Consider the following 12,019-nt stretch of genomic DNA (forward strand, 5'->3'; position numbering starts at 1 on the left):
ATATCTGAATGGATGAGGAATAACCACTTTCATTTTATTAAAAAGAAAACAAAATGGACATGTCAACTGGAGTTGAATTTGATCCAAGAGGCATTTTCCTTTCAAGAAAAAGTGTAGTTCTTAACTCTGTACCAGAAATTCCAGTCATATTGCAGTGATTTAAGAATATGACGTTTTACTTGATTATGGGAAAGGCTGAGTAAAGAGGCTTATAGATTTGCAGGACACAGAAATATCACTGGAACTACTGTTGCAGAAGGTATTACAGGTAGTTGTTGACTTATGAACACAATTGAGCCCAGCATTTTTGTTGATAAGTGAGACAGTTGTTAAGTGAGTTTTGCCCCATTTTATAGCCTTTCTTGCCACAGTTGTTAAATTAATTGCTACAGTTGTTAAGTTAGTAACCTGCTTATTAAGTGAAGCTTCCAGAAGCTTCACCTGGTATTGAATGTGGCCATTCAAACAATTTTAGGTGCCGAAAGAAGGGTTGCATGTAACACCTTTGCTCTGTGAATTGCATTGGGTGCTAGTTTGGTTCCAGGTTCAATTCAAGGTGTTGGTTGTGACCTATAAAGCCCTACAGAACTATCTTTGTCGCATTATATTGGCTCATCCCACCTGGTCAGGCAGGGAAGATATGTTGCAAACTCTGTCAGTTAAAGAACTCCAACTGGAGGACTCTAGAAAGAGAACCTCCTCTGCTGTTGCCCCTCCCTCTGGAATATTCACTCCCTCCTAAAGCCTAAAGGTGAGGCAGGCCCCCACTCTCCTGGCCTTCTGAAAAGTGGTTAAAATAATTTCTGTGGCTTCCTCTGAGGAGCCCAGAGGAGCATATAGTTGTAGGCTGGCTGGTCCTCGAAAGCCCTCCCTTCACCTTTTAACTAATTTTAACAATGTTTAATCATCCTTGCCTCCTTTCAAATTTCTAAATTTTTAATTTGTACGTACTGTGTTTATACAGTATTTTAAGATAATTTTTCTATTTTATTGTGCACCACCCAGAGTTCCTCTCTGATGGAGATGGGCAGTTCAAAAATGTGAAAAACAATGAATAAATCAATAAAATTGGGATTAAAATCTAATAAAAATAAATTGACATGCCCTAATGAATTAGAAAACTAAAAGATAAAAACTGTTCTTTTGTGGATAAGAGACAGAGTCAGCTGAAGGATTTCTACCTTAAATTATGCCAGTTTTCAAATAAATGAAGGTGGGACATCATCATAATTTTTCAGTTAAAAGATGGGGACATTGTCATGATGCTACAGTATCACTGCGGGTGATATGCAGGGGTTATCCATGAGTTGGTACTTTGCTGCCTCATGTTCCCAACAAAGGAGCACCTGAGAAACGGCTGATGCTGTTGAAGGGATTAGAGAAATGATCTCCTTTACAGCCTGTTAGAACTTCAGATTAGCCAACAATCTCTTACATCACTCAAAAGGCATGTGTACTATCATGTGAGAAACAAAAACAGACCCAACACGTGCTGGCCTGGCACATGGAGATAGAAAACTACTTCTAGGAGAACTTTATCTTGTCTCAATTCTGCCTCACATAGAGAGTAAGGCAGATCACCCATCTCCATAGATCAGTAAAAGAAAACCTGTCTATCTGTGCAAAATATTTGCTACTGACTTCTCACTGAAACAACTGCACCTTTTTCAGGATCAGAAAACAAAAGTAGCTACTTTAGTGAGTTGCCATGATCTTAAAATCAAAGATAGCTTCTTCAATGAGTTGCCTTCATACTGTAAAGCACCTTTTCAAAGTCAAATCTGAAGCGCTGCACAGCCCCAGTATTTGATTTAGTTAATAGAAAACATCATTTAATTAATCTCTTATACTTCAGTTTCAAGCCCGTAGATTCTTCCCAGTTATGAACAGGCACTACAATTTATAATGGGAACCATTTCCTTAATACAAATCTTCTAATGATTCTGACTGGAGTTTGGCAAATATTCTTCACCGCAAAGCAAATTTTCATTTTTAAATTAAGAATAGATGAAATGGAGGTGTCACGGGTGCTATTCTACCATACCTGATACTAGCAGTATATAGTCCCGTGATGGCGAACTTATGGCACGTGTGCCAGAGGTGGCACACAGCGCCATCTCTGTGCACACACGAGCCGTTGCCCCAGTTCAGCTCCATTGTGCATGCGTGTGTGCCTCCTGCTGGCCAGCTGGTCTTTGGGGCTCTGTCCGGGGCACGTGCGCATGCATGGGGCTCATGCAGGGGCCGCACATGCATGCACTGGGACCGGGACACATGCGTAGGGGCCGCACGTGCATTGCATTTTGTGTGTGTGTGTTTGCGCACGCATGCTTTTGGCATTCAGTCCGGAAAAGGTTAGCCATCACTGATATAGCGTATAATCTTTGCCTCCAAACAACAAAATCATTTAGCACTTTAGCCTGTTTTTTCCTGAATTACACCCCCACCCCAGTTTTCATTTTAAACAAATTCTGACAATTTTGCTTGAAAAATGAGACTTTCCAACTGTTTACAAACAATGACCATTTAAGACTTCTGTTTTTGCTCTGCCCTCAGATTACCTCTGTGTGTGTGCGTGTGCGTGCATGCGCATGAGAGGGCATCATCAGAGCAGGTGCATCTCTGTGTGTTTACCCAGGCCAACATTGCACTGGAATGGAAAGGCTGCTGAGCCGCCCTCATTTCTGTGGTGCCTGTGGTTTGAAGTGCATAAAGACCAAAGGCTCTCAGTTAGAGGTTTGCAACTAGTATGTAAGAGTAGGCATCCACTGGTCCAGAAAGCTATGCATCACATCTTGTATACTGTTTTGTTGCTTAGGCTACTAGGAAGGGACGTGGGAAACCAAAGGGAAGGCTTGTTTCCATCTGCTGGTACAGCCTTTCAGCAAACCTTCCACTCTTCTCCACTCCCTTTCAAATCAGCAGTCAAAGAAACTGAATCAGCACTTCTTTTTGTTGCCATATGTCAGCAGTGACATCATTAAATATCCACTGATTTCCCAGTCTGCGCTGGGCCAGAAATCAAATGGCAGCTGGCCAGGCCAGCTGACTCACCAGCCGTGTGCCAAGAACAAGGAGAAAGCAGAGGGGTGAGACAAAGGGAAGACTGCTCCTGTGGTCAAGAGAATTGCTTAGTGCTCCTTCTGAAAACTTTCCCTAATGAATTTATTTCTCAGTAACACTTTCAAAGAGGTCCATGGGTTTTCAGACTAGAAAAGCAAAGGGACTCCAATTGACAGAAGAACAACATAAAAATGTAAATAGAGTACTCTCCCAGAACTGGAATTGGAGGTCACATCTGAATAATCCCCAAATTTTAAGTGCAAAGAGAATCCTGCCCACCCAAAACTAACAGATTACACTGTTCTTCCCTCATATGTTAGCTTTCTATATGCAGATTTGCATCAAGGAGTACTTAAACGTTTGGGCCTTTTTAAAGACTGAAACCATATTATCTTAGATCTCATCTGTCATATTAATTTACTGAACCTATTAGAACTTGCTATACATGTGATTCACAGCTAGCTTTCCTATTTGTGTGATTTCTGTCTGTGATGACCCGGAGCATGGCACAAAGGCAACACAGCTAGAGAATAAGTACCAGTCCCTTTATTAGCTCTAAACATCCCTTTACTCTCTGGTCTGGAGAAAAACTCTTCCACAAACCTGCAAACAAACAAAACTTCCAACTATATATCCAACAGGGCAAGATAAGGTAATAATCTGGCAGGGCAAGCAAGATAAGAAGTCCAGACTTGAAGTAGCACGGCAGTATATCAAACCAGCTGGGAGGATGCCAGGAACTCAGATAAAGCAGGGAACACGAACTCAGTGTTTGTTCCCGACAACTGCCCCTCCCATTTGCCTCTTCTTTTAAACTCCAGCTCCAGATGTATCTTGTGAAGAGAGTTGGGGCCCTCTCCTCCCCTGTAAGCCATGACTCACGTTGCTCTCTTCTCCATTCTTCCCTGTGTGTCCTAGGATGAGGAGGGGGTGGGCTTTGGTCTTCATCAAAATCCACTCTCCCTTGTTCTACCTCTCCCCTGCTTTGCCCAGCCTGACTTTGCCCTTCCCCAGTTTCCTCCACAGCCACTCTCTCTCTCTCTCTTTCTCAGCTGTTCCTCTTCCATCTCAGAGTCAGACTCCCAACAGGGGCATGACACTGTCTGCCAGAGACTGTTGAGATTTTTTTTTCATGCCAGTGCTATGAAGCAACATGTTTGGTGTTGAAGTCACCAAATCCTATGTTAAATTATGACGGAAGGCAAGCATACATGAAGCTAAAGGAAAGGAATTGGAGAATAGGGATGGGATGACATAGTCTCAGCCGCATGGTCAATAAAGAAGGGCATCATTAGTTTTACAAGTGGATTTGTAATATTAAGAAAAATATTTTTTAAAAATATTTTCTATCTTTAGCAAGCTAACTTGGGACACTTCTCTGATCAACCCAAACCCATATGGTATACATGTCCCCTCATTTCCCTCCCCCACAATGTTAACTTAAATTAAATTTTAAAGATTAAATGCAAGGTAATAAAAAAGAAAGAAAACAACTGAAAAGGAGGGAGGAGCTCAAAGGAGGAAAAAGTCAAAATGACAAAAAAGGAAAAGGGACGCAAAAGGAATACCTTCTCACTTTCTCCAGTACAGTTACAAATATATAATAAAAGAAATCTCTTTTATATTTCTGTCATCACAATAAATCTAATCATCAAATCCTAAAACCAAAACTTTATTTACAATTTATTGCAATCTGATATCATGACAACCTGAAAGCTGGAAACAACGAACAAACAAAAAAAACACTCCCCACTCAATAACACAAGTCAGATCCAGTCTTCCAGCAATATAACATGTTTTACAATTTATTTATTTATTAATCATATTTCTATCCTGCCAGAGCCACAGGGTTCTTAGTAGCTCACTAAGTCAGAAAGTAGAATAAAATATTGAAACACAAGGATAAGACAAACAAAGCCCAAACATAGTATATGGTATTAACCCTCAAAAGTTCTCTGGATAAGCTTTGATTTATTTATTTTTAAAAAATTTTCTGGAAGGTGGAAAATGTTGGTGGCAGAGAAATCTGCAATAGGAGATTGCAGAGGGTTGGCCCCATCACTGAAAGACAAACACTTTTAAGCTTCCTGACTTTCAGAATATGAGATACAACCACAAGGTTCTCAAGAAACTGATTTCAGTAGATCGTTCAGTTTCTTTGGCACTGTGGAAGGTAAGAAATGACAAAGGCAAGAAATGACAAAGAAATCTAATATTTAAGTAGTCTTATCTCTGTTTACTGGGCGGCACAATGGCTGAGGACCTGGAGCGACTAATGGAACCTCAACCTTTGTGCACAGGTCTCAAACCTTAACATTGTCTTAATACTGAATTTGTCAGTTGGAAAGCTGAGAGTCCAGGTTCAAGACCCATGTATGATGGGGTGAGGTTCCATTAGTCACCCAGGTCCTGCCAACACTAGCAGTTTGAAATATGCAAATGCGAGTAGATAAATAGGTACTGCTTCTACATGAATGGTTATTGCATTCTGTATTTTCATGATGACGGAAATGTTTTCTCAGACAAGAGAAGCTTCTTTGACTGAGAATTGGATATGAGCACTGCCCCCTAGAGGCAGTCACAACTGGACAGGGGAAACCTTTAGACCTCTATCTCTGTTTACTAAACTGGGATGCCAACAATAGTTATGGTCCTGCCAAACCCCCTTTGTGCATTCCTTCCCTTTTGCATGCTAACAAGACCAAATTTTTGGGTTAAGAACACTTCCTCTTAATGTCCACGCTGGAAAACTATAATTATTTTAGTATGTGATGCTCACTTCAAAACCATGACTTCATTTCCTGAACCGTGGACCGTATTGTGCTTTTGCGGCCTCTGACCCAATGCCGATCTCAATTGGCTCCTTGGTTCTCCGAGGAGCTGAGAGAGATGAAGCGTCGGAAAAGACGCCTAGAGAGCATTTGGAGGACTAGTCAATCAGATTCTGACCGACACTGGTAAGGTCTTATATCAAGACCTACCTAGTCGTGATAAAAGCGGCGAAATCTAACCATTTTTCCGCTCTTATCGCATCTGCAGAGAACCGCCCACCCGCTCTGTTTAGGGTGACCCACTCCCTTCTTTGGGGGGGAGTGTGGGAAGATCCCTTGCAGGGTCGAGCTGAGGATTTTGTGCAATTCCTGCATGATAAACTCACTCGGATTCAGGAAGGCTTGGACTCCGACTGGATGAGTCCGGGGGAGGAGACGAGGGTAGGTCTTGAGAATATTATCTGGGAGGAGTTTGATCCTGTGGCTCCCGAGGATGTGGACAGGGTTCTGGTTAAGATTAGTGCCACCACGTGTTTATTGGACCCGTGTCCCTCCTGGTTGGTACTGGCCTCCCGGGAGGTTACACGAGGCTGGCTCCAGGAGATTATAACTGCTTCTCTGAGTGAGGGTGCCTTTCCCGCCGCCTTGAAAGAGGCGGTGGTGAGGCCTCTCCTCAAGAAGCCTTCCCTGGACCCGGCTGAATTAGCTAACTACCGTCCGGTCTCCAACCTTCGTTTTGTGGCGAAGGTTGTTGAGAGTGTGGTGGCACGACAGCTTTCCCGGCATGGGAAAGCTTCCTGGATGAAGCTATCTATCTGGACCCGTACCAGTCAGGCTTCTGGCAGAGGTACAGCACAGAAACGGCATTGGTCGCGTTGGAGGATGATCGCTGGAGGGCTCGGGACAGGGGTTGCTCCTCTGTCCTGGTCCTATTAGATCTCTCAATGGCTTTTGATACCATCGACCATGGTATCATGCTGCAACGGTTGAGGGGGTTAGGAATAGGGGGCACCATTTTGTGGTGGTTCTCCTCCTTCCTCTCCGACGGTTCGCAGTTTGTGTTGGCAGGAAGGCAGAGGTTGACCTCGAGGCGCCTCGCATGGGGAGTGCTGCAAGGGTCGATCCTCTCGCCCCTTCTGTTCAACATTTATGTGAGATAAATGGGTGAGATCATCCGTGGTTTTGGGGTGAGAGTCCATCAGTACACTGATGATACTCAGCTGTACATCTCCACCCCAGACCACCCCAACGATGCCCTTGATGAGATGTCTCGCTGCCTGGAGGCCGTGCGGGTCTGGATGGGGAGAAATAGGCTCAGACTCAACCCTTCCAAGACCGAGTGGCTGTGGCTTCCGGCGTCCCAATATAGTCAGCTGGTGCCATCACTGACTATTGGGAGTGAATCCCTGCCCCCCACAAAGAGGGCTCACAATTTGGGTGTCCTCCTAGGCGCACGGCTGTCTTTAGAAGAGCATATGACAGCCGTGGCCAGGGGGGCTTTTTATCAGGTTCGCCTGCTTCGCCAGTTGCAGCCCTTTCTGGGCTTACGCCCTTGTCACCTCCTGGCTGAACTATTGTAATGCTCTCTACATGGGGCTCCCCTTGAAGAGCACTCCAGCTGGTCCAGAATGTGGCCACGCGGGTGGTTATGGGCGCAACCCGTTGTGCCCACGTGACATCCTCCTGTGCGAGCTGCAATGGCTCCCAGTGGTCTTCTGAGTGCGATTCAAGGTGTTGGTTACCACCTTTAAAGCGCTCCATGGCATAGGACCCGGGTACCTTCAAGACCGACTTCTGCCACCAATAGCCTCCCACCGGCCAGTTCGCTCCCACAGAGAGGGTCTCCTAAAGGTGCCATCAGCCAAATTATGTCGGCTGGCGACATCCAGGGGGAGGGCCTTCTCTGTGGGAGCCCCTGCCCTGTGGAATAAACTGCCCTCGGAAATGCGTAAGATCTCCGACCTCCGTGTATTTTGCTGTGCCCTCAAGACCCTGTTGTTCTGCCAGGCCGGGCTATCAATGTAATGATTTTTAAATTGGGTGTTTTAAATTTTGGGGGTTTTAAATTTGAGCCGAAATTATTTAATAATTTTAATTATTTTTAACTGATGTCTGTCTTTGGGCTTTTAATACACTGTACACCGCCCTGAGTCCTTCGGGAGAAGGGCGGTATAGAAATAAAATTATTTATTTATTTATTTATTTATTTAAGTGATCAAAAGTCTTTAACCATAATATCACACTTTAGAATGAATGAAAAGCTGTAGTTAACTGAAATCTGCTGGCTTGTTTTTCAGTTTCATAAAGTGACTGAATTCTCAAACTGAACAATTGTTCATGTCTTCAATGATTAGGACAACATATGTGGCAAGCCTGAATTTGATTGGGGTGCAGGATCAGATGATTGTCTGAACAAAGCCAGAATGGAAATAGAGAAAGAAGGGTGTATGTATGAGAAAAAGATAAATTCAGTAGTTATATAAGATTTTAAAAGCCATTTCTTCATATTCTGCCTTTTGCTCATGTAGAGTGAATGTAGACCCTACTTTTACATCAGTGTCCTGTAAACAAAATAGTACTCTCAAACAGTGACCTCTGTCAGAATATTCATGAACTGGAATGGAGACATGGTAAGAAGGTCAGCCAATGTATAGGCATAGCAACTAAAACAGCCAATGAGGGCTGTTTGGGCGCTGGAGACAGTTAGGCGTCTGGACGTGGCTTAGTTCTGTATTAAACTCTGAGCTCTGAAGCTGCAAACAAGTCTTGAACTAGTCTGTCCGCTGAATTGAAACTGAAAATCATCTCTGCTGTTCTCTCCTCTGCCTGTGTTTTTGCCTGTAACTCTCTACCACATTGGAAGAATCTGCTGTTGGTACTGTATATGTTATTATATATATAAAGAGAAGTTAATGAATCCTGCTGAATCAGTTATCTGTGTGTGCTTTCTGGATGTGATTTTTGCAACAAACTCTGAGAACCTCAAATATCTCAGAATCTAAAAATTCTGTGTATTTATATCACAGTGACAAAAGGAGCTCACACTCCAAATAACATCATGAGCACATGTATGTGATTTTACTGGCAGTTGCAGAAGTGGTTTGCTTTCCCAGTCTAGTTTACAACTTTCACATTTTCCGGTCTCCCATACTTGGAGTAACCTGGACTGATCTGGCTTAGCTTTTTCAGATCAATCTAGGTCAGCTGCGTGCTGCCAACTACTCAGGAGATAGCACAGTTGGGTCATGCCAACTGTTCTTTTTACTAATCTTATTTCTATATTCCTTTGCTTTAAGAATTTAGTACTGGATGCAAAACATTCTTGTTGATTGTTTACAGTGATCATATTCTACTATTGCTTGATTTTGAAGATTTAATAGCATTTTCAAATTTGGGTCTGCAAAACATGGTCCAATGCACCTGGAGAATATTGCTTTTAAGCTAATTCATATAACTGTAAGAAGATTCTTCTTTAACAGAAAACCCCAATAATGTCCTTACCTCTGCCCTGTAGGGTAGGAAGATGGCACTAGCCAGATTGCCTGTGATGCCACTGAGGATAAAAATGATAGTAATACGAAGCCAGCCTGCCAGCTTTTCCAAATCTCTGAGCACTGTCATCTGGAAGATCACAGACACCAGACAATGGATAATCCTATGGGAGATAGACAATTGAATCAGATCAACGTTCCCCTTTCCATCAAAAAAAAAAAAAGCCCTTCTCCTTCATCTCTGCACACAATATCAGCCTGCACAGTGTTACAGGTTACAACTATTGTGCTAAACATTTGCCACTTTGATAAATAGCCTGGATTGCCACAAGGGATCCTGAAATCAGTTAAAATACAAGCAGATAGATTGTGGCCTCTTCATAGACTTGTTTGATCTTAAGTACTTTGGGATAAAGTTTTGACTCCCACTACCTAACAGGAGTAGCACAACATGAATCTGCACAACCATTCCCATCATTTCATACAGCTGAAGTGAAGGGATTATGGAGAGACACAACTTGAAAAATGAGGAAGCCCATGAGGTCCACTTAATTCATTCATAAGAAACAAAAAATCCGGATAAGTTTGAAGGGCTACACTTGCTCAAGCCAATTATCAAACAGGATCAAGGATTAAATTCTAAGATATTTTATTTTAAAAAAAACCTTTTGATTGTATAATCACCCTACATCATTAATGATATTTTAGATAGGGTGTGGGTGACATCTTCTGACTGGGATCATCCCATTTCTATCACTTCCTTTATATTTTCTTACTTCCATTAATCCCTCCCCAATGTATTAAAGTGCAGAATAGTTGCAAACTGTTTTTTGACTGCTGATGCTGAAGAATTTCTGTCTGGAATAATGTATGAATGCTTGCAGAGCAAAGCCAGGAAAGACCAGGCCTGAATCAGTTAGCTAGGCCTCATTTCTAGCTTTTTGGCTCTGATCAACAACACTTTCTGACACCCCCTCCCACCCCACCCGGAGTCAGAAAATCAAACAAGCAGCAAAAGAAAACTGAACAACTAACAAGAGATAAGATCCTGACATTCCCAATGCAAAAGTATGGACACAACAAAAACACAAAAAGGCAGTTTCAAAGCATCAAACTTCACCCTTTTTTTCTCCCTTACCCTGCATGAAGGAATAAAGACAACCAGAGCCTGTAGAACTGATCTGGAATCTCTGGGTTAAGAAAAGGTAAGAGGCCACACACCTCACCCATGCAGTGAACCTGGAACAGGAAGAAAAAGAAGTCTTTAAATTATGTAGATAACCCTTGTCCAACCTGCTGCTTGCCAGTCATGGATGACATCTTCCAGAATCCCCAGCCATCATTGCAGGAAATGGCAAAAGCTGTGATAATGAATATATTGAAAACCACACCAGACTTTAGAAGAATGTGGTGTAATAAACAGGTACTAAATGATGGAAAAACACTGGTCTTGCTTCTTGACCCAGTAGGACTCAAGGATGCCTGAGATTTATTACTGAGCATACTAGCTCTCTTTTCAATTTACCACAGTTCTTTCTAACAGTGTGGTGCCATGGCATTTTTCAAAACCTGCATTGACCTGCTTGGCACTACTTCAGCTTATGGATATTTAACAGAAAACCAAGGCAGCTTCTGTGAACCTTGCTTAGACACTTAGGCTTAGCAACTACTTACAGTAAGAGGTCAGATACTTGTGCTGTCCCTCCTCTGAAGCTCTTTAGCTCTTTCCCCAAACAAGAAATACTATTCTTCTAGCCTTAATCTACAAGTAGAGTAAACATTTGACATCAACACATCTTATTTATTTATTGTTTATTTATTTATTGGTTCAATTTATATGCCGCCCTTCTCCGGAGACTCAGGGCGGCTTACAATGCGTTAAGCAATAACCTTCATACTTTTGTATATACCTGCGTAGTAGGGCTTTTGGCACCCCCCAAGCGGTGTTCTTTTTTATACAAAGTCAGCTTATTGCCCCCACAATCCGGGTCCTCATTTTACCTACCTCGGAACGATGGAAGGCTGAGTCAACCTTGAGCCTGGTGAGATTCGAACTTGCAGTAATTGCAGGCAGCTGGCAGCTAAGTGCTATTTAACAGCGCTTTAGTCCACTGCTCCACCAGGCTCCTATATAGTCTTTCCCATATCTGACTCCCACTAAATGATCCAGCTGCTGGGATCTGAAGTTCAACTCCCTTTGAAAGTGTCAAAATAAGGAAAGCTGCCTGAGGACATTACTTGCCTGTGAACAAAGAGTTGCTTCTTCATGGAAGTGGCCATGCTTGAACTCACAGTACTCCCGAGTTGTGATCTCACAGCTAATATAAAGAGAGTGATAGAGTCAGTTTAATTCATCATCCCTTCTTTTATCTTGATTTCAGTGGTATGGATTTTAATTGCACCGACTTAACCAGTGCAATTGTATAATTTATATATTATACAAATATATAAATTTATATTTTTATTTAATTTCATTCTTGTGAGCCACTTTGGTTGCTTATACAAGTAAAAAAACAGGGTACATATTTAAAAATAGCAATGGGCAAAATGTTTTGAATTCAAAACATTTGTTCAAACTTATAACAGCAATTTGAAATTTTTTGGAAGTCCTTTTAGCTTCAAAGACCCAAAAGGTTGCTTTGAGCCTGAAAGGCTTCCAAGATGGTCAGAGCACTTAAGTTTCATGCTTCAGCC

The 12,019-nt window shown here is 42.4% G+C and overlaps 1 protein-coding gene across 1 annotated transcript in view; it reads right to left on the reverse strand.

The window, feature by feature from the left end:
* The window catches only part of RHBDF2 (rhomboid 5 homolog 2), a 93,254-nt gene that overhangs the window by 5,110 nt on the left and 76,125 nt on the right, over window positions 1-12,019 (reverse strand). Inside the window, exons 15-17 of the mRNA XM_034408570.3 lie at window positions 11,568-11,643; window positions 10,464-10,564; window positions 9,336-9,489 (exon numbers count right to left, since the gene is read on the reverse strand). Of these exons, the coding sequence (XP_034264461.1) occupies window positions 9,336-9,489; window positions 10,464-10,564; window positions 11,568-11,643 (331 nt within the window). The remainder of the gene's footprint in view (window positions 1-9,335; window positions 9,490-10,463; window positions 10,565-11,567; window positions 11,644-12,019) is intronic.

The sequence above is a fragment of the Pantherophis guttatus genome, chromosome 2, assembly GCF_059756535.1.
Source record: "Pantherophis guttatus breed Tessera chromosome 2, ASM5975653v1, whole genome shotgun sequence".
Taxonomy (NCBI): domain Eukaryota; kingdom Metazoa; phylum Chordata; class Lepidosauria; order Squamata; family Colubridae; genus Pantherophis; species Pantherophis guttatus.